This window comes from Rana temporaria, chromosome 2, assembly GCF_905171775.1.
Source record: "Rana temporaria chromosome 2, aRanTem1.1, whole genome shotgun sequence".
Lineage (NCBI taxonomy): Eukaryota > Metazoa > Chordata > Amphibia > Anura > Ranidae > Rana > Rana temporaria.
Genome location: NC_053490.1, coordinates 283,421,068 through 283,445,168, shown reverse-complemented (window position 1 = coordinate 283,445,168; position 24,101 = coordinate 283,421,068). Strand labels below are relative to the sequence as shown.

Sequence of the window (24,101 nt, the reverse complement as noted above, 5' to 3'; positions counted from 1 at the left end):
AATCGGCTATTTGTATTAAAATATGAGCTGTACTTACCCGTTTTCGAGCTGCATCTTCTTCCGTCGCTTCCGGGTATGGGTCTTCGGGAGCGGGCGTTCCTTCTTGATTGACATTCTTCCGAGAGGCTTCCGACGGTCGCATCCATCGCGTCACTCGTAGCCGAAAGAAGCCGAACGTCGGTGCGGCTCTATACTGCGCCTGCGCACCGACGTTCGGCTTCTTTCGGAAAATCGTGACGCGATGGATGCGACCGTCGGAAGCCTCTCGGAAGACTGTCAATCAAGAAGGAACGCCCATTCCCGAAGCCCATACCCGGAAGCGACGGAGAGGATGCATCTCGTAAACGGGTAAGTACTGCACATATTTTAAAATAAATAGCCGATTCCCCTAGTAAAAACGAGCATCCATCTAAGGGGGAAAAGTGCCCTCTAAGGGTGAACCCCCGCTTTAAGACCCGTACACACGATCTGAAAATCGCATGAAAAATACCGCTTTCAAAGTGATTGTACGATAATGTGATCTTTAGTACACAGCTTTTGTTCTAAATTTTTTGAAGGGACAAACGCTAAATGTTTTCCAGTATGGTACCAGATCATAAGATTTTCGTAATCAGTACAGTTTTCATGTGAAAATACAATACAAATACACTACAACACATGACATCACTTCCAAATTTGTATTCTGTCGTACGAGAATTTTCTTAAGTTTGTAACCTCTGTATTTTCAATATGGAGTCTAGCATGCAAAAAAATGGACAATTATTCGTCCGATAATCTCAGCGTGTGTGCTAGGCTTTAGGAACTAAATGGTTGTACAGTGTATGACCAGATTACATGAGCTTAGTTTCTGACTATTTAAGACTTCAAACTTTCAGTAGTCATTTGGTTAAACCTTTGGGATTGTGTTTTGAGGTTTGTCTTTGTACCTAACACTTTAGTTATCTTTCATTAACTAGCTGAACAGCACTACAATATGCATATTCTTATTTAGCCTAGGTAGATTATTTTACATTTCCCTTCTGTGTGGTCTAATTCCAGTTTAGAAACAGACTAGAAAAAAAACATTGTAATTAAACGTTTGTAAAAAAAAAAAATTTCCTCTCAGGTAAATATGAAATATTGCATAGTAATCATGTTTATGAGGAATTATAGTCTTTTCACAGTTACCCATCTATTATGGGTAACTGTGAAAGTAGTTAATCCCCCTTATTCCCCCTTCCCACCTGCTCTTTTTAGATTGGGTGCATGTCCAGAAAGATTGTTTGAAGGCAAACAGCTTCTGTGTTTTTTATTTAGAAAACAGTTTTTTTTTGTGCACCCTGCACTTAATGTTTATCTGTAAGTAAAATGTATACAAATAGAAAAAAAAAGTACCTAAAAGAAGTAATGCAAAGTGAACCTAGGTAGCCAGTTATTCAGTCACTATTGCTACTGTATACATTGTTAGGATGACTGAAATAAGTGACTTTTGCAATGTACAATGACTATGTTTGTTAGAGTTTCTTCTCCTTGTAACTTGTTCTCTTCACTATGCTTGTACAATTCTTTATCAACGCAATAAAGATACTTTGACAAGGAAAAAAAAAGTACATCAAATATAATTTTTAAAAAATTGTAAACGTTAAGAAATAATTTAGTGCCTCAAAACTGTAAGGCCTCGAAACTTGCTGGGAGATTTTTTTGCAGAGGAAACCGGTCATGTGTACATTTTCGTCGAGGAAACTGTCGAGAAACTCGACGAGCCAAAAACCGGTCGTGTGTACGAGGCTTTTATACTATTCCTTTAAGTCATAAGACACTTTTGCAGATACTGTTTCACATTCAGATTCAGAATTGCTCTGGGTAAATCTATCATTGCACAATGTTCCTAACGCAGGCTGATCTGACAATGATGTTCTGCATGCACAAGTTTTGTGACACCTCATCAGCTTAGTTTTGTGACAACACCTCATTAGTTTCAGAAGCAGCAGACTTCCTTCCTAGAACGACTATTTTCAGATGTGTCTGTGTAATTACTGCAGATTTTTCAGCATACACAAAAACACAAATTGTAACAAGGATAATAAGAAGTAATGCCATATATCAGTGAGCCACCAGCAGAAACAGAGAGAGAGAGGCAATGAAAGAAAATTATAATCAGAATTTGCATGAAGTAGACAGAAAGATTAAAGAAATCGACAAGCCATAGAAGCAATATACAAATAGCTATGTGGCAACCCATTAGCTCTAATGACAGCAAGAAATTTGCCATGTGGTTACCTTCAAAGAAAAATGTGTCTTTCCCTTTCCTCTTTGAATCCTGTGTAATTTTTCTCTCCTTGGTTGCTACGGTTTTAGAGCATAAGGTACTCCAAGAATGAAATTAAAGTGGTTCTGAAGCCTAAACATTTTTTACCTTAATGCATTCCTTGTATTAAGATAACAAATGTTTAGGCAACAGCATCCCCCCCTCACCCCCCCCCTTCTACTTATCTGAGCCCTTCATTTGATCCAGCACTGTGCATGTCTGCAACTCTCCTTTCCTCTCACTTCTGGGTCATGCTGGCTTTGCTGGGGGAACCAGGAACCATTGGATTTCAGTGCTGTCAATCAAAGCAAGTGATGAGGGTGTGGGGGTCCCGCTGTCTGTGTCAATCTATGCAGGGCTTGGGAGCAAGCACACACAAGTGTCCCCATGGAAAGCTGCTTCCCGTGGGGGCCAGGAGTGCAATTCCATAGCACAGAGCATGTAAGTATAGAGATGTTTTTATTTTTATTTTTTTTACCTTTAAAATCTCTTTAAATATGCACTTTGGTCCAGCCTGGCTCAAAGTAATTAACCAGATGCCACATCCATGTGGCTGGTGATGAAGCTGTTATTCACTGTTGTAGCCCAGGCTACATACAGTAAGTGGTGTCCTCTTTCAACAGGTACTCAAGCGACTTCCCCTCTATATGCTAAAATTCGTTGAAGAAAATACAAGGCTACTCTTGAGTGGTGGAGGTGCAGGATCGAGTGATGCCTATGTTTACTGTACAGAGGGGATGTCACTTGAGCACCCGTGTAGTACGGGTCTATAATAATTTATTGATTTAGTCGTTATGGTAATAACTATAGTAGTTTTAAGGTAATCACTTCTATATATACTGGTTACATTTGTTTATGCTGCTACTTTTCTGCATACCACTATCTTTCTGACCTTACCACATTACATTCCTTACTTCAAAACTGTTATAACAAGACTGAACTAGTGAAAACTAAAATTTAATTGGGGGTCCCCTTTGATAACTTTCACATTCTGGGTAGTCAATGGAACAGCTCTGCAGGACATTTCATCCAATGTGTCAGTGCAAACAAGAATGTGGAGAAAACTTTCAACAAAGTACCAAGGGATAAAAGTTATATAGCTGCAATCAGTGAAAAGCAGCCAATACAAAGCATGCCACTCAACAAATGAAAACCATGCAGAATATCTATAAGGAATATTGAATATTCCTGTTTCAGTTTAACACATTTATCCTTATCTACTAAAGGAGTAAAGCATTTTCATTTTCAAAGCTTATCTTAGTTAATGACATAAAACAAAGCAAAAATCACTTGGCAAAGGATACCCAACCATGTGCAAGGAGAGTTAAAGAAACTAGATCCCGCCAAAGCCAATGCCACTAGCATAGATCCCATCTTACATGTCAAACATAAATTGTTGGTTTGGGTGTGGCTACCCTTCTCTGTTGCCAGCAGGATCAACATAATAAAAATGATACATTATACATTGAATCATGCATGCCTTTGCCCAAACCTAAATTCTTCTTCACAGATCTGAACTCACACTTCTCAAACTTCATCTGGTTTAACACAAAGCGCAATCTGAAACTTGATACCCTGCAGAGACCCAAAGATGAAGCAGGCCGAATCCAATTGTACCTCTATTTTAGCATTTAAATACGGTAACTGATGTTAAAGTGGTACTAAAGGTTACATTTTTTTTTTTTTTAAATAACAGACATGTCATACTTACCTCCACTGTGCAGTTAGTTTTGCACAGAGTGGCCCCCCGATCGTCTTCTTCGGTCCCACTGCGGCTCTTGTGGCTACTCCCTGCAATAGCTAACCCCCTCTGGGAAGCTCTCTCCCAAGGGGGTTACTTGCAGGCACGCTCCCGTGTAATACACTCGGTGTACATAGCGTCCTCAGATTTGATTGACAGCAGTGGGAGCCAATGGCTGCACTGCTATCAATCTATCCAATGAAGAGCCGACAAGACGTGGGGAAAGCGATGCGGGATCTCACCCACGGAAATTCGAGGGCTCAGGTAAGTAAAACGGGGGCTTCGAGGCCAGACACAGAAAAGTGTTTTTTTCACCTTAATGCATAGGAAAACAAGGGTTTACAATCCCTTTTACTTACAATTCCATAATCAGTATGTAACTGGCTTATTTTTTTTCAATCAAATAATTTTTTATTGATCTTTTTTCACAAATTACAAAAAAAAAATGAACATTATATCTCTTTACCCCACCCAACATTACAACATTACACCACTCAAAAAAACAACCCAAACAAACGTAACTATATTACACAACTAATAAACAAACAAAAACAATTGCTTCTATGTAGTTCCTTATGTGGCAATTAGAAGGTTCTCTTTTCCCTAGCATGGACTGTGGTGTAACTGTGGGTGGAGTTCAGGTACTTGGAGTAAACAGAGGAGAGTCGGCCCCTGTGGGAAGTTAGGAGCCTTGGATCCAGTTCCAGATGTAGGCTGCTAAGAAGAAAGGCTTTTCTTTCAGTTAAAAAGAAAGAAACCACTGGACTGAACTTGCTTTTTGTTTGTTTGTTGTGGCCTATACCTAGAAAATTGAAGGTAAAGTAGGCCTCTGGATCATCCAGAGGAGTGCAGAAAAATATGGTGCTTAAGTTTGCCTCATCAGGGTATATGGTACATTAACTCCCTCTGGGAGTCTGGATTCACATTAGCCTCTGTTGGGTGATGGTACCAAGGAAACTAGAAATTGTGTTCACACTCACTTGGCCCTGATTACAAGCAGAGGCATGCTTCATGATAATATTGAAAGTAGATCAACTCCTCATATACTTGGAAACTCACAATAGCTCCTACCCAAGTTCATTTTCCCATGTTGAAATTGGCTAGGTCAGTATGGGAGAAGGCTAGGAAGTTATGCTACTCTGATCTCCCAGTAGCACTGGCTTTGTAGAATAACTTTATCCTCCCACAGTTTAAAAAAGGCCAGACTTCTTTACATGCCAGGGGTGTGTCTCCCTGATGTCTGCCATCGGTGCTGTATCCTGGGCCTAGGCCAACAAGGCCCAGGTCTAGGGCAGCACTTTGCAGGGGGGCAGCACAGAAAGAATCCCCATCAGCTAGCGCTACACTATTAGTGTACCGCCAGTTTTATAGGACGGACTTGGCTGAGAAGCAAATTAGTTTAGCGCCCCCATAAAGCGGCCGTACTGCTTCCAGTGTGCGGGCGGCTGGCATTTCGCAACTGTTGGGGGTTGAGGTTCTGCTTCTAATTTTGACTGTCCTAACATCCTGGACCACAAACCTTCCTCACTGCGCTATGTTTTCTGCTGCACCATTGACATGGTTATATCTTCTTAGTCCTCTCCATAAAATTATCAGAAATTTGTGCTTAAAGTAGAACTATAGGCAACACTTTTTTTCATTTTGGATAGAGTAAGGAAGGGTTATAGCCCCTGTCAGTTTGTTTTACCATCCCTGTTCCATTGCAGAGATTTCCCTTCACTTCCTGCCCCATAGCTAAACAGGAAGTGAGAGGACATCTATGTAAATTAAGGTTATCCATTACCCCCCCCCCCCTGCAGGCCATCAGAACAAGTGTCCCCACGCGAAAATTTCAGGGCGGGTCTTAAACAGAAAGGGGTGTGGCCTTGACAGGAAGGCGTGGGTCATATTTTAATTAGGTGCTGCACGAGTTTAGTCAGGCCTAGGGCAGCACAAAGCCTAAATACACTACTGTCTGCTATAATAGAACCTTATGCTTGTTTTTACAACTTCAAATAACCTCTCACTGTACTTATACTAATTAAATCAACAATTAATACATGCATTAAAATAGTTTAGTAGTCAAAATATTCATATCTCTAACTATCCCCTGGTTAGGATCATTACATCTTATGACCCTACAGGCCTGGTATACATGCTTATCTTCTGCACACTAGCGTAGGTAGTCCACCCCTGGCTGTGAGGTTGAAATGTTTGTCTTGTATACCCTTGATATCTGATGAAAATTGGGAGGACGTATATTCCTCTTATCTGTTGGTAGCAATGGCAGTCAATATAATAAGCTCACTCCACTATATATCATTCATCAGACCTACTTAACCCCAATAATAAAGGGTCATTTACCCTTAACAAATTGTACAAGATGTACACAGCCACTTAATCTAGTCATGTCCGGTGTTATCCTCAGACTGGAACCAGGTAGTCGAAATGCTTACCTCTCTATTGTCCTTAGCAGTACCCTGGACTCCAGAAACATGTCTCCTTTGAATCCTGGATAAGATGGTGTGGCCTCAATACATTAGGATTTTCTTGAAATAGTTTTTTCATAGTACTGAAGAGAATGGCTATTAGCTTAACAATACTGGACCGGTGGATTGCATTGGTTAATTAAATAATTTCATATGAAAAGATAATATACAAAAATAGAAACTGTCTATATAAGCATCAGAACATTTGGGAGGGTTGGAGTACATCTGCTCTCACCTTCAATAATTCAGATTCCCATCAGAGATTGAGTATTGCTCGGGGGAAATGACTAACCAACCCTATGCACTGTGTTATTGCTTTCTTAGTCATTGTATCGTTGGGGGAGGTATACAAGACACAGGCTTGTTTGCTCGTATGTACTGTTCTTGTGTACTCTGATTGCTTATTGCCGCAAGGCACATGCTGGAACATTTTGATATATTTATAACCATCCGCTTATTCTGTATGTGTCATATCTGCAATAAACATAAGAAACTGATTTTTTGCCCACACATGATTGGAAGATTGAAGTCAGCCTTACCTCATTGACGAAGTTGAGTGAAAATTTATTTTGCAAAGAAAAATTCACATAGGCTATATAAGAATTCGAATGTTGGTTGACTAGTAATAATAATTAATAAATATTAGGGCTGTTACTGATTTAAGGTTTCGTGTTCGATTAATCAATTTTTTTTTAATCGCTCGACTAATTTCGATTAATTATAACGCACATACATTTTTTGGATCACCACTATATATAGTCCACATACATCTCCCCCACTGTAATATCCACAGACATCTCCCCCACTGCAATATCCACAGACATCTCCCCCACTGTAATATCCACAGACATCACCCCACTGCAATATCCATAGACATCTCCCCACTGTAATATCCACAGACATCTCCCCCACTGTAATATCCACAGACATCTCCCCCACTGTAATATCCACAGACATCTCCCCCACTGTAATATCCACAGACATCTCCCCCACTGTAATATCCACAATCACCCCCACTGTAATATCCACAGACATCTCCCCCACTGTAATATCCACAGATATCTCCCTACTGTAATATCCACAGACATCTCCCCCCACTGTAATATCCACAATCACCCCCACTGTAATATCCACAATCACCCCCACTGTAATATCCACAGACATCCCCCCACTGTAATATCCACAGACATCTCCTCACTGTAATATACACAGACATCTCCCCCACTGTAATATCCACAGACATCTCCCCCACTGTAATATCCACAGACATCTCCCCCCACTGTAATATCCACAGACATCTCCCCCCACTGTAATATCCACAGACATCTCCCCCCACTGTAATATCCACAGACATCTCCCCCACTGTAATCCACAGACATCTCCCCACTGTAATCCACAGACATCTCCCCCACTGTAATATCCACAGATATCTCCCTACTGTAATATCCACAGACATCTCCCCCCACTGTAATATCCACAGATATCTCCCTACTGTAATATCCACAGACATCTCCCCCCACTGTAATATCCACAATCACCCCCACTGTAATATCCACAATCACCCCCACTGTAATATCCACAGACATCTCCCCACTGTAATATCCACAGACCTCTCCCCCACTGTAATATCCACAGACATCTCCCCCCACTGTAATATCCACAGACATCTCCCCCCACTGTAATATCCACAGACATCTCCCCCCACTGTAATATCCACAGACATCTCCCCCACTGTAATATCCACAGACATCTCCCCCACTGTAATATCCACAGACATCTCCCCCACTGTAATCCACAGACATCTCCCCCACTGTAATCCACAGACATCTCCCCACTGTAATCCACAGACATCTCCCCACTGTAATATGGTCCACATCTCCCCCACTGTATAGGAAGATTAGTGCTTGCTTAGTCTTACGAGAGAAGCCAGCCGAACACGAGCATTTGAGGCCGGGTAATGACGTCAGCGCGCCGATCTAGGCTCACCAAGGCCGCCGTCGGGTGGACCAAGATGGCCGCCGCTCCGGGAGCTAGGCCAAAGCCGCGGCCTTTCCTATGGCCGAGGCAGCAGCAGAGAACCTGATCACGTGGTGTGCCAATTCGCATATGGTGACCTGTTCGGATCACAGATTCTTTACGATCCGTTACACCACTAGTACCGATCAAAAGAATTTTGATCGATCAAAAAATGTAACGATTAATCGAGGAATTAAGCTTTAATTTCCACAGCCCTAATAAATATAATTATTACTAATGTCATACAACATTAGAATTCTTCTAAAGCTTTTAGGCGGAACATTTGAACGGAAAGGTATGATTGCGGCGTTGTACAGTTTAGCTGCTCCATCAAATCTTCTTAGAACATTTGACAGACACCCTAAGCTTTCAATGACAGATTCGACCTTAATTAATTCATTTTCGGACAAATGCATTTTTTAACAAAACAAAATAAAAACAAATTTCAGGAGTAACTAAATAAATTTAATTTTTTGGACAAAAACTAAATTCCGAAACAAAATATGTCTAGAAAATACAGCCATATTCCTAATTTCGTTGCAACTGTAAGACACCTTTTACACTGGGGCCGCTCTGCGTTATCGGTAAAACTCTAAACCCCTGCTTGAAAAATGTACCTATTTTTTAACCACCTCAGCCCCGGAAGAATTGGCTGTCCAATGACCATGCCATTTCTTTAGATAAGGCACTGCGTCACTTTAACTGACAATTGCGCGGTCATGCGACGTTGAACCCAAACAAAATTGACGACCTTTTTTCCCCACAAATAGAGCATTCTTTTGTTGGTCAGTGCTATTAAAATGCACTGATTACTGTGTAAATGACACTGACAGGGAAGGGGTTAACCACTAGGGGGCAAGGAAGGGGTTAGGTGTGTCCTAGGGAGTGATTCTAACTGTGAGGGGGCTGGGCTACAATCACTGCTCCCAATGACGGAGCAGTAGATCAGTGTCCTGTCACTAGGCAGAACAGGGAAATGCCTTGTTTACATAGGCATCTCCATGATCGCAGGACACCGGCAGACATCGAGTCCGCTGGGTTCTGTGGGCACGGTTATGGAGCTTGCGGCGGGCATGCGCCGGCTAGACGGCAGATTCAAGGCAACATACAGGTACGTTGCTTTGCCTGCCCATGCCATTCTGCCAACGTATATTTATGTGAGGCTGTCGGCAAGTGGTTAAATAACAATACTCCTGGTAACCGTGCTTTTAAAAGAGTGAGAATCCCAGAACTGGATTATTTTGCTCCAGAACAAAATAGGGTGAAGGAAGGCCAGAGGTGTCTGATGTGCTGTGCATGCGGAGATTGAAAGCCTGGCACCTCTGTATGCTACGTGAGAGTAAAAAACAGCAGTGCCCAGTCGGGGAAATGAGTATTTGGGGAAAGGCTGAAGAAGAGTTTTTCTTCACTAATTAAATACCTTAAAGCGGAGTTCCGGCCACAATTTCACTTTTTAAATATAAATACCCCTGTAATACACAAGCTTAATGTATTCTAGTAAAGTTAGTCTGTCAACTAAGGTCCGTTTTGTTAGGTTGTTACAGCATTTAGACACTTTATAAAATAGAAATTGACTGGGGCCATCTTAAGTGTGGGCATCATGAAGCCAGACTGTATGACTTCCTGGATTTCAGCCTTGCAGATCTCGCACATGCTCAGTGCTGCATAAGCAGTGTAATAGGTTTTAGATCAGGTTTCAGCACCTGTACTGTCCAAGTCACATGATTCTTCGAGACTGGGGAGTGCACAGACTCCTGGAAAGTTACACCCACTACATTCCCAGGAGTCTGTGCGGTGTAGGTTAGGAAGCTTAAGCACCTAGGTGCAGGAAGTGGGAAGATTAACTATTCTGCCTAGCAACAACACTTTGAAGGCATCTAAAAAAAAAATTTCTTAAAGGACTAATGAATTTTTTTTAAAACTACTGATGTAATGTTATATTTATGGGTGGAACTCCACTTTAAGCCCTGGTTCACACTGGTGCGTTTTGACATGCGATTTGGCATATCAAAACGGCGGTATTTCCCGCAAATTGCCGGCAATGGCACCAACCTAATCGGTCAATTTTTTTAAAAAATTTTCACTATTTTTGTTTATAGCGCAAAAAATAAAAACCGCACAGGTGATCAAATACCACCAAAATAAAGCTCTGTTTGTGGAAAATAAAAGGATGTAAATTCTGTTTGGGAGCCACGTCGCGCAATTGTCATTCAAAGCGTGACAGTGCCGAAAGCTGAAATTTCGCCTGGGCAGGAAGGGGGTATATGTGCCCAGTAAGCAAGTGGTTAAGGGCCGTGGCAGGGAGTGTATCCTATGCCTATATACCTTTGCTAATATGTGTCCCTTGATCCCATCTCAAAAAGTTGGGAGGTATGGTGTCATCTGCTTGAGTGAATCTCAGGACTAAATGAACAGATTGAAAATAGCTTTCCAAGTGAAACTGTTTTCTTATATGAATTGTTATCTGTGCAATAAGGTTTTTTTTCCTTCAGCTGAGCTTTAATAAATGAGCCCTTCTATATTTCAGTGGATTAAACTGGAGCTGGGGATGGGCCTCAGCAGGAAGCAGCATTTTAGCAGAATTTGGGACCTTACACTTAGAATTCTTGAAACTCAGTGAGCTGTCTGGAGATTCAGTGTTTATTGAGAAGGTAACTTGTCCTGTTTTTCATGCTTATGCCATATTTATATTGATCGATGTCTATTAATGAAGAAATTAGACTTCTTTATAGTAAAGATATACCAGTTACTTGTCAACAAGATGTAATTAATTGCCAGCTTTAAACCATTTCCAATCACAATATTTCTTGCAGGTGAACAACATCAGGAAAACTTTGAAGAAAATAGAAAAACCACATGGATTGTATCCTAATTATTTCAGCCCTGTCAGTGGCAGCTGGGTTCAGCGTATGTACAGAATTATATTTTAATTAGCCTATGTCATATTAGAATTCTTGCACTGGTCAAAATTGTCACCAGAAAGCTTTGCGGTTTGTATGATATGAATTTATGTTTGAATGATACCCAAAACCATTTCTTTCAAACCTCAGTATCAAAAGTGTAACTGCAATGTTGTCAAATTGTAACTGCTGGGTTGGAGTATAGAGTACAATTTCTCCATAGGACTACCCTTAAAATACAATGTAAACATGTGAGCGTGTGACCCAAAGGAAAAGATTTTCAAATCAGGATGAGTAGTACCAAGGCAGCCACAGGTGTCTATAAAACTTAAAGAAGGGCTGTGGATGCCTATTAAAGTGGAACTAAAGTTCGCCTCAGAAAATATTGCAAAGAAAAATGAAACACGTGCTGTGGAAAAACCAGCCAGTTTCCCAACCATTCCTTCCTCCTCTATAGTGACCACTAATTAAAATCAATGCACAGTCTGAAGATCATTAAAAGCAGATTATATTTTTTTTCTGGAAAGCCTTCAGGGTCCTGTCAGAAAAATAATAAGGGTGACGGAGTGCCCCTTATCTATGTGGGCATCTATGGCTATAATAACCACTTGAAGCCCAGGCCAATTCTGACACTTCGCTCCTACATGTAAATATCATCCTTTTTTAGATAGAAAATTACATAGAACCCCCAAACACTATATATGTTTTTTTTAGCAGAGACCCTAGACCCAATTTTTCAAACATGTTTTTTTTGGAAAAAAAACTGTTTCATGCTTTAAAAAAAAAAACACAAAACAGTAAAGTTAGCCCAATGTTTTTGCATAATGTGAAAGATGAAGTTATGCCGAGTAAATAGATACCTAACATGTCACACTTCAAAATTGCACACGCTCGTGGAAGGGCGCCAAACTTCGGTACTTAAAAATCCCCATAGGCGACGCTTTATTTTTTTTTTTACTGGTTCGATGTTTTGAGTTACAGAGGAGGTCTAGGGCTAGAATTATTGCTCTCGCTCTAGCGTTCGCGGCGACACCTCACGTGTGGTTTTCATATGTGGGCGGGACTTACGTATGCATTCGCTTCTGCGCACTAACACACCGGGACAGGGGCACTTTAAAAAAAAAAATGTTATTGTTCATTTTATTTCATTTTTTTTATTTTGGCACTTAAAAAAAAAACTGATCACTTTTATTCCTATTACAAGGAATGTAAACATCCCTTGTAATAGGAATATGACATGACGGGACCTCTTTACAGTGAGATATGGGGTCAAAAAGACCCCACATCTCACCACTAGGCTGGGAAGCCTAAAATATTAAAAAAAAAAAACGATTACAGCCAAAGTGGCGCAGTTTTTTTGAATGCAGAGGCCGGGCGTGACATCATAACATCGTGTCCGGCCTCCGACCATCATAGAGACTCCAGCGACCATCTTGTCTGCCGGAAATCTCTATGATCACAATCTGGGGCCGGCGGATCCTGTCTCTGGCTCACCGATCGCAGCGGTGAGTCGGTAGAAGCACCGGAGGGTGACGGGGGGCATCCCCTTTCGCCGACCGTAAGAATGATCAAGCAGCGGAACAGCCGCTATGATCGTTCTTATGGTGAAGGGAATTTCCGGCTAAAATGGCAATATCTGAATGATGCCTGTAGCTGCAGGCATCTTTCAGATATACCACCGCAAAGCCCAGGACGTAATATGACGTACTCTGGGTGCCAAGTGGTTATAGATGCTCCTGTCATGACATCAGGGCCTAGGTATTCCAGGAAATTGTGTGGTCAAAGGATACCTGAAGTCAACTGACCATATGAATGATATGCAGGCAGAGGCGGCTCTAGGCTTTGTGAGGCCTTAGGCAAAATTTTGACACAAGGCCCCATTCACGCCCACAATGGATAAAAAAATTCAAGCAAGTAAAAATGGCTGCAGAAAAATGCGTGGATCTAGCACACAGGTGATCAGCACCACTTCCAGGGCACCCTCCTCACCCATCAGACATATGCAGCCAATACAACATCTGGGACCCTGCAAGGTGATAACCCCTACAATACACATTATCATAAGTGTAAACACAGGACATCTTCACACAATAGCAGGGTCAATTAGCATCTAACAGTATGTGTCCCAACTTGATGAATGAGTCACTCTTACAATTAACCCGTTGAGTTCAGAATCAACAAACAGTAAATAGTTCTTTACAGATATCCTGGAATATATTGTGGATATTAATTACATAAAAAATCCCATCTCAGGTAGTCCAAGATATCATTGCTCAGTCATCCTATGCCCCTAGTGGACAGAGGATGATTTTAGACATAAGATGGTACAGGGATGTCCCGGGTGAGTCTGTCACACCCCCCACCTGCTTTTGTGGCTGGCGGCTTGTAGTTTCAATTAACTACCATGGTACTGTTAATTACTCTGGAAGTTCATTCTCTCTTCCTTTCAGTGTGTATCTGCCTGCCCATACAAGGTATGAGCAGACAGATACACAGACAAGTCTACAGGAGTCCTGCATAGCTCCTGGAATCTGCTAATCGCAGGTGCAATGCTTTACAGGTTTTCCGGCGGGGAAAAAATTATAAATGGACATTTTCTTACCTGCAAAAACAGTGCACTTATTTTTTATTTATTTTTTAAAGGTGATCTTACACTTTAAAGGGGTTGAAAAGTAAAACATTTTTTTCCCTAAATAGCTTCCTTTACCTTAGTGCAGTCCTCCTTCACTTACCTCATCCTTCCATTTTGCGTTTAAATGTCCTTATTTCTTCTGAGAAATCCTCACTTCCTGTTCTTCTGTCTGTAACTACACACAGTAATGTAAGGGTTTCTCCCTGGTGTGGAGAAAGCCTATTGAAGGGGGAGGGGGCGAGCAGGAGGGTCAGGACGCTCTCTACTTTGCAGATAGAGAAAGGAGCTGTGTGTTAGTGGGTGTCCTGACACTCCTGCTCGCCCCCTTTAAGAGGCTTTCTCCACACCAGGGAGAAAGCCTTGCATTACTGTGTGTAGTTACAGACAGAAGAACAGGAAGTGAGCATTTCTCAGAAGAAATAAGGACATTTAAAAGCAAAATGGAAGGATGAGGTAAGTGAAGGAGGACTGCACTAAGGTAAAGGACGCTATTTAGGGGAAAAAATGTTTTCCTTTACAACACCTTTAAGGTAAAATACTTTCTACATGCAGCTTCCCCCTCAAGTCCTCCCTTTATACTTACCTGAGCCCAATTTTGGTCCAGTGATGTGCACGAGAGTAGCGGCTCTCTTGGTTCTCTCCCTCCCCATCAGCTCAGAGACAGCCGTAGGAGTCATTGACTCCTGCTGTTGTTAATTACAGCCAGTGAGGAGGGAGCAGGGGGCGGTCAATGGACACACAGAGTGGGGCTTGGGAGAGAGCTTACACAAGTGCCCCTATAGAGAGCAGCTTTCTCTGGGGGCACTCAGCTGGAAGGTGGGAGCCAGGAGTGTTAGAAGTATACATTATTTTTCTTATTTTAATGAAGAAAATAAAAAGCATTTACAATCACTTTAAGCTGACCATTCACTGATTGAAATTCGGCCAGTTCAGAAAGGACCTGCTGAATTTCAATCGGTATATTGCTGACCCTGCTCGTTTGATTGACTTCTGTCAAATGTTGGAAAATGCATCGCATGCCCCTGTCATAATACAATGTTCAGACACACAAATGAGGTGGATGGAGGCATTTGTTAGCTTTTTTCAGCCGTTGGCTGAAGAAAGAAAAATTATGTTTGACCAGATTAGGAAACCGACTCAACCTTCAGGGCATTTGCAGATAAATTTGCATATAATGTATGCCTCATTTCATTGCTATAGTCAGCTGAGGTTTAGTTGACTATGATTCACTTTAATATCTAACCATTTTTTACATTTCATTATTTTCACTAACTGTAGAACGGAAATTTTTCTTTTGCTTCTCTTTCTATTCACTAAGCCCATAGTGACTTGTCAGATGTAATTAGAAGCTTTAGACTTAACCTAATGTAATTTTCTTTGAACATCACAGAGCTAGCATGTAAAAGACATTGTGTTAGAACACTTAATTATGAACTGACAATTTTTAAATGACAATGCTGGTAAGGAATTGGAATTTAAGAGGTGCTTGGCATAGATACTTAACATCAAGATTTGCATGCGCACAAATGAAATGTCGGATTAAATTCTTTATCATCCTTTCTCTACAAATTGTGTGTCACTTCTCCCACTATAGATCATGTGTCTCTTGGAGGACTTGGTGACAGCTTCTATGAATACTTAATCAAGTCTTGGCTGATGTCAGCTAAACAAGATAATGAAGCAAAGGGCATGTACTATGAAGCTGTGGAGGTATGAAACAAGCTTTGTGTCTTGTCAACTAAATACGTTATACTATGTAGGTCAATCTTCTGTTAACCCAATATTTGTTGTGCCAGAAGGTCGGTCCCGCGAGTCATGATTTTTATCCAGTTAACGATACATTCTGCAGAAATGTCTAGAGCAACAGATACACGTACATTTTCAAAGAACTGAAACTTGGATTAGTTTACACTTTGGAGCTACGCAATAATTACTGATATTGCTGATTTTCTATTACCCATACAAGACCATGACCCCCTCTTTTTAAGAATGTATATGCTTTCCCCCCTCGTCCCTAGCGTGAGAGCTTTCGGCCTTAGAAGGAAGTGCCATGGTCCAAATTTACAGTAATGCTTCACATTCTATCTTGAAAAATTTCACAAAAAATACTGTAACCTATCAGGAAAGATAAGCTGTGCTGAAATGCTAAGGCATATTGGTGGAAGATGGTCTGTGATTTCTGGGCAGTTTAAAAAACACCATTGTAGGGCTATCCTATACTCAGTCCAGGTTCTTACTCTATTGGATAAATGCCTTTAAAATATTCTGCAATCAAATTTGTTCTCCTTTTTGGTCTAATGTATAAAATGTACGATTTAATGCCAAACATGTTATACTGTATAACACCTTTTATCCAACCTTTTGCATCTGTAGTTCTGAAAAAATTCATTATAAAGTAGTGGTGAAAAATTATACTTGAGAATTTAGCCAATCATTTAGTCTACTGGTGTACTCCATGATATACAGTCATACTGTGGCAGGGGTGACACCCCATGTAGGGTTTTGCCTATATTCAGAAAGGTTTCCTTCTTTCTTATCTCAGGAAGTTGGGAGGTATGGTATTATAGAATTTGCAATACACAGGGTTTGAGCCACATTGGCCCATGTTTCTTGTGGCAGGTGGTCCCATAATTCTGTTATTTCAATAATTTCTGGTACAATATTTCTATTGAAATAATTAGGCAGCTACAGCCATGAAATTCCCACGCAGGGGATATAAACAGTGAGTACAATTCAAAACCATGGTAAGCCACAAACAGAACGTGGTTATAAGTACAATGTATTGAACTACAATGACCTCTCTGCCAGGGCCGGGGGGACAACAAAGGGTGCTTGGACCAATAGGTCCAGGGGCTAGAATGGGAACAGGGGGTGGACAAATCCACTAAAAGCGGGGACAAACAAAACATAACAAAAGGGGGGGGAGGGAGGAAGAGGAGGCAAGAGCAGGGAGAGTTTCCCCAGGCTGGGGGTCAGATGACATTACTAGGGAAGGCCCAAGCTGGTCTGGTGCAGGGTTGGAAGAGCATAGGACCACCACGGGGACCACACTAGTCATCTTTTCATTAATCATAAGGGTCATCAGGATGCTCTTCACCTCTGCAAATGAGACAGCAGTTTTTTTTCCAGGCCCTGGCAATCATGCACTTGGCTGCAATAATTAAGCAGGTGGCCAGTTTCTGTTAGTAGGAAAACAGGCCTGGATCGGACAATGAAGTAGTGCCAATTTGGCGTCTTTGCAGATAGGTATGTGAAAAAAGGTAAACAAGAGTCCAAAGACCCTCGACCAAAATCCCACCAGGTGGGGGTTAGACCAACAAAGTATGGATTTCGTCACCTTACTGACCACATGCCCAGAAAAATTTGTCATTGTGTGTTGGGTTTGATTTGGTGATACGGGCCGTTATTTCAATACATTCTAATCTTTATAAAAGCTAAAAATGTGTGCCTTTCCTAAATAATTTCCTATGAGGTGCATGAAGCTGCACAGCTTCAAACACATGTAGTCTGGGGTGTGATACTAGAGAAGTGATAATGTGCTTATAATGATTTTTAAATGCTAAGAGAAGATGTAATGGACTAAGGCTGTCCATACACAGGAAAGCATGGTTGCACGCATAGGCATGCGCACTGGGTGTGCCAGGTGTGCCTGGGCACACCCTAATCACCCCGTGTGGTGCAGATTCCCCCTGCTGCCGGGCTCCTGTGTCACACACCCCCTTACCCCCCAGCATTGCTGGCCTTCCTTCTTTCCTATTTTGCTGGCTGCTATGGGGCATATTTCAGAATGAAGAGCGGGGGAAAGAGGCTGGTAAATATGTCTTTTACAGGCCCTTTTCTTTTCTGATTGGTACTAATCACTCACTGTGTTCATTCATAACTGAAACATAGTACACATAGTTTACTATGCTCCAGTTTGAAAATGAACAGGAAGTTGTTCAGCACAGAGCACTTCCCATTCATTCACTTTCCAGTACAGCCAAGTCTGCAGAGAGAAAGGCCCCGGGAATCTCTGTCTCCAGTCCCTTTCCCCCTCTCAAAACTGAAACATCAGGGGTCTTTAGGGGTTTAGACCTTTGATATTTCACCAAAGCCCCCATATGGTGCTCGTAAAAAAAATGTATATTGTAAAAAACAGGTAAAACATTTGTAAAATGTAATATAAAATTTAATAATAAAAAAAAAACTACCGACACCATCCATTGCTATACTGACTGACATACTCCACTGTCCTACTGACACCAACCTCTGCCTTACTGACATGTTCACTGCCCTACCATGTTTTAATACATTTTAAAATGTATTTATAAGAGTGCATGTGTCTGTGTGTGTGTGTGTGTGTGTATATGTATGTGTAGGTATGTATATATGTTTGAGCTTTGTTGTGTACACCCTAATGCAATAAGCTGCGCACACCTATGGTTGCACGTACAAGCATAATTCAACTACCAAAAGATCTCAGAAAGATTTTGCAATCAACACACTTTTTTGCACATGCGCAGAGGTGCCGATAATTCTTAAGGGAACCCAGAAACATCAGAAAATGCAGCCCTCCGTAAGCGCGGCACAAACAAAACCAAATAGCGTGAACCTAGCCTAAAGAAAACAGTAAGACCTTGAACCTGTTTTGTTTTGATGTACCTGTACTGTATTTAGCTGATTTAAGCTAAAATTTTAATTAAGCTTTAAGAAAATAAATATTCTTTCAAGGACAGTGAGGTACTCATTTTGGCAAGACAAGGCAGCTGGTTCGCAAGAGGAGGGAAAGAGGCCATCTGCGGCAAACTGAAACTATCTGTTACATATGAATAAGTATGATAATATAATATAAACAGAGTGGTTTTACAGACTTTCGGAGCTCCCATCTTGTTCATGGACAATCAACATCTGCTATGATACATTTCATAGTGACTGAATTAAAATGACCGAGTTACTCATGCGGCTTTAAATGAGTATGTTTCACTCAGTCATTAGAGCTGTCTTCAACATTCAGATCAAGTCTAGCTGAATGTAACTAATTACTACTAGACCAACCCACAATTCTTCCCCAGATAATGGTTGGCCATGGTTATCTGCAGAAGTAATGAATCGTCCATACCCAAGCGCTGGTTTCCTGATCTGACTGTAACTATCTGTGTCTAGTGATATTTATCTCATGGGCACCTTTACAAGGGGGAAATCAATGGGGAAAACATAAAGAGACAGGTTAATGCCAATTAATAATCGGACGTAAATTGTTTTCTAATAAACTGGACAATGTGAAACTGTCAGTATACTATTGGCTGATACAGCATGTGGAAATTTGTAGTCTGTCAGCAGCTAGAATTCCAATAGTTGCTTGTGCCTGTTTGACATTTTTACACTTGAATAATGATGTGGCCTTGTATCTCTCACTAGTATTAAGTGATTGTGTTAAGTGAAAGAAAACCTTAAGTATAACTATTCTGAAAATGTACCCTTTTCCATCTTCCCACCTATTTTTTCTAACCTGTATAAAAAAAGATCTGTGTACTTATTTTCTATCTGCTCCATTCCGGTCACGCAATCGTACAGCTGTGTAATGCTGGGTATATATATATGTTTTTAAACAAATTTTGTATGAATATTCGTACAAACGTTCAACAGCTTGAAAAATGTCATTCAAAAGTATTTCAAAATTTAATTTGATATTAACTTTCGATTTTGGATTAAATGGACTTTATCAAATGAACACCACATAAACTATTAGAAATACATTTGTTCAAGAAAATGTTTCCATCCTGCGGTCAAAACTGAACCTTGATTTGGCCCCGCTAATGAAACAAACATTAAACAAATAAATAAAAAAATCTACTAGTGTATAGCCAGCTTAAGGGGCTGCTTGACAACAGCTGTGGATTCTGGGAGCCGTGGCATCACCCATAGGCTCCCATGACCCAGACATTGACAGCGCTTCCTCCTCTCCCCTACAGCAGCAGCTCAGTTACCAGAATGGATTAAAAATAGGTACGTGCACCAATCTTTTTTATACTGGTTAGGCAGGATAGGTAGGAGGAGGGGAAAAGGAAAATGTATTTAGAAAAACATAGTTTGGATTTTCTTCCCGTTTAAGTTAAATATCCAGGCAAAAATGCAAATGAGCATCCTGTAATTCCTACTACTGTACATCTGACTTAGGAAGGTCACAACTATTACATAGTCAACCTCCACTGTGATGCACTTGGGCTGGATTTAAATAAGTAGACAGGGAACGGAGCATAGAGAAAAAAAGGTATGTGTGCTTGTGCTCCTGCACTGTCCAATTAGCAGCCTGGTTTGTGTTTTTTTTTTTCTTCTGTGTTGGATGCAGAAGACAATGTTGTGTTGGATGCAGAAGATGCAGAGGACATTTTAAAATGATTTCAATCCTTTGACAGATAAAATGTCCCCAATAAAAGTATTTCAACTGTGAACTTGGCTGCTTTCCCGGAGTTCATCTTAAAAGAGTTTATCACAAATATTCTTCTAAAAGAGGCATTTCACTGAATTGTTAAAGCCACAGTAGGGCATAACTTTTACAAATCACAGTTCTAAGGGGTTGAAGACCTTTCCTAAAACACAGGACTCCTGTTGCTTTGCACAGACACAGGGGATGCATTATAATATATGGAAGGTTTATCAACACCCCCCAGTAGTGAAATCAGAATACTACTAATTGCTGCTTTGTATGTGTGAAGCAGCATCAAAGAAAAGTTCAAGTTCACTAGACCTCCCACCCACAATCTCAAATTAAATATTTACAACCAAAAGGTTAGGTAACAAATGTGCACGAATAAGTAGTAAAAATGTACTGTGACCAGAAAAACACACATGGATCATAAAGGGTACAGCAGAATGAGGAAGGAGTGTCGAGACTGGATATTCCTTCCAGGGCCGGCCTTTGGGGTGTGCGAGCTGTGCGGCCGCACAGGGCACCATGGGCAACAGGGGCGCTGTGCGGCCATCGAGGCGTACTAGGGGGGTTTGGGGGCGTACCACACACTGGGGGGATCTGCATTGAAGGGGTGGATACACTGAAGGGGGGTCTGCACTGAATATGTCATGTAAAGGGGTCCAGTGATGCAGGGTTCTGTGTAATGTAAAGGGGTCCAGTGATGCAGGGTGCTGTGTAATGTAAAGGGGTCCAGTGATGCAGAGTGCTGTGTAATGTGAAGGGGTCCAGAGTGCTGTGTAATGTAAAGGGGTCCAGTGATGCAGGGTGCTGTGTAATGTAAAGGGGTCCAGTAATGCAGGGTGCTGTGTAATGTAAGGGGTCCATCGATGCCACTAAAAATATCATCGGTGCTCTGCGAAACAGCACAGCACCAAATGATATCATTCCCACCAAACTGCTGAAGGAATGCGCCGACATCTTGGCACCTCCTATCACGCAGCTTATAAATCATTCCTTCAAGGAAGGGATAATGCCCTCCCAGTTGAAGGAGGGCATAATTCAGCCCATCTTGAAGAAACCCACCCTAGACCCCAAGGACCCCCTTCATCGCCGTCCCATAACAGGCCTAAATGTCCTCTCCAAGGTAATGGAGAAAGTAGTGGTACAACAGCTGCAACAGCATCTAGATACCCATAACCTACTTGACCCATTCCAATCGGGTTTCCGCCCCGGACACGGTACGGAAACAGCATTGCTCAAAATATGGGACGACGCTCTAGAGGCCGCAGACGAAGGAGAATCTTGTCTCCTGGTTCTACTGGACCTGAGCGCTGCCTTCGACACTGTAGACCACAAACTGTTACTGACTCCGTTAGCTGACGTAGCCAAAGTCGCAGAAGGTGATTTACCTTGGTTCTCCTCTTTCTTGGAAAACCGATCACAAACAGTGAAACTGGGACCTTTCACCTCTGAGAAACGCACGGTATCGTACAGAGTCCCTCAAGGATCGCCTCTATCGCCAGTGCTGTTCAACATCTATCTTCGTCCTCTTTTTGAAATCATCAGCAGCCATAAACTGCTTTATCACTCATATGCAGATGACACGCAACTGTATTTTCGCATTTGCAACAAAAAGGATCACCATCTCAATCTAGAGACATGCCTCTCTTCGATAGAGAACTGGATGACAAAGAGTTATCTTAAACTCAACGGAGCGAAAAACACAACTTCTCCTGTTTCACGCCAAGCGTATGAATCAACCTGCAACAACTTGGATACCCCCGCCCATTCTGGGCAAAAACATCACCCCTAGCGCCAAAGTCAAAAGTCTCGGGGTCATCTTTGACTCCTACATGACAATGGATGCACAAATAGGGTCAGTAGTCAGCGGATCTCACCATCTGCTGCGCCTACTACGTAAACTCACTCCTTTCATTCCGAAAGAAGACATAGCGGCCGTGGTGGGAGCAATTGTAAACTCCAGATTGGATTATGCAAACGCCCTTTACCTCGGAATCCCAAAGTACCAAATCGCTCGTCTGCAAGTCGTTCAAAATACGGCCGCCAGACTAGTGACTGGGAAAAAACCATGGGAATCAATCTCACCTTCACTGAGAGCCCTTCATTGGTTGCCAATTAAAGACAGAATCGTTTTCAAAGCACTCTGTCTAACGCATAGATGTATCCATGGGAATGCTCCCCATTATGCGAAAAAAATAAAAGCTCACAACTCCAATCGCGTTCTGCGATCCACCAACCCAAATTTGCTCCAAATACCAAAAGCCAAATACAAGTCCAAAGGAGAAAGAAGATTCGCGGTCCAGGGTCCCAGACTATGGAACGCTTTACCAACCAGCATTCGGTTGGAGGAAAATCACTTAGCGTTCAGGAGAAAGATCAAAACTCATCTCTTTTGATATCAAAGGAGACAGGAACAACAAGCGCCCAGAGGCGATTTGGTTCGCATGTGCTGCGCTATATAAGTTTTTCATTCATTCATGCAGGGTGCTGTGTAATGTAAAGGGGTCCAGTGATGTAGGGTGCTGTGTAATGTAAAGGGGTCCTCTTTGTGTATGTTTAGGTGACCAGGGGGCGAGGGGTGAAGATGGGGGGGTGCCACAGGATTAGCTTGCACAGGGCGCCTGAACACCTAAGGCCGGCCCTGATTCCTTCCTCAGTTCACCCACTCTCTTCCTCCCCAGCCACTGTGCCCATCACACAGACACATGGCCAGGAAATGTTGCACTAGCGTGGGGGAGCTTGATGGAGAACCAAGAGACTAGTTCCCCAATTACTTTTGATTAACCGCATATGGCAATGAGCAGATCCATACACGTTTTTGAATCCGGTCTTGGCTTTCGAATCTGCCCACTACCATCTACTGTCATTCAGAAGTAAAGTGGATCCTGATGGGGAAATAGTCTCTCAGGCTCTGCCCAACTAGTGACAAGTCATTTCCAAAATATTGAATTTCTCTGATTCCTCCAGTGAAATCAATAAAATAAATTCTGTTCCATAAATATATTACAGTGCGCAGTATCTTCTTTGTATCATATTTGTATCTATCTTCAGAAGCACCTGTGTGTAAAATCACTCCAAAAAAGCAGTGATGTGCCCACAGATACATTCACCACAGTTAAATGATCCTACTAAGTTGTCAGCTCAAAAGTGCTTAGATTAATAAATCCTCAGTGTCACTGGTTCAAATTTCCTTTGATCAGGCAACATAAAAGCAAATAAAAACATTACTTATTATGATACCATTTAAACCATTTAATTTATTGTAAAAACAAGCAAATTGCACTCACATTTGGTGGTGCTCAGACCTGAACCAGTTACACAAATGTAAAAATGTCAGGATGTAATTATCCACTACAGGCACTCAATCCTCACTGATCCTCCGATACAGGGAGCCAGCTCCTGGCAGTCACTGGCCGCTCCACACATACTCTTAAAGAGAAAGGGAAGCCGCTCACCATTTAAAAGCCTTAATGTCCATTTATTGAACTCTCCATCAAATAAACTGTGCTGCTTAATTTGTGCATCTCTAACGTGTTTCACTCCAATTGGAGCTTACTCATAGGCATGATAGAGCGTTCAATTAATGGACATTAAAAAAAATGGTGAGTGGCTCCCCTTTCACATTGAGAGTCTAGAAAAAAAATG

At 41.6% G+C, this 24,101-nt stretch overlaps 1 protein-coding gene across 1 annotated transcript in view; it reads left to right on the top strand.

The window, feature by feature from the left end:
- MAN1C1 (mannosidase alpha class 1C member 1) overlaps positions 1–24,101 on the top strand; it is a 139,096-nt gene that overhangs the window by 88,587 nt on the left and 26,408 nt on the right. Inside the window, exons 7-9 of the mRNA XM_040337130.1 lie at positions 11,040–11,163; positions 11,326–11,419; positions 15,639–15,754. Of these exons, the coding sequence (XP_040193064.1) occupies positions 11,040–11,163; positions 11,326–11,419; positions 15,639–15,754 (334 nt within the window). The remainder of the gene's footprint in view (positions 1–11,039; positions 11,164–11,325; positions 11,420–15,638; positions 15,755–24,101) is intronic.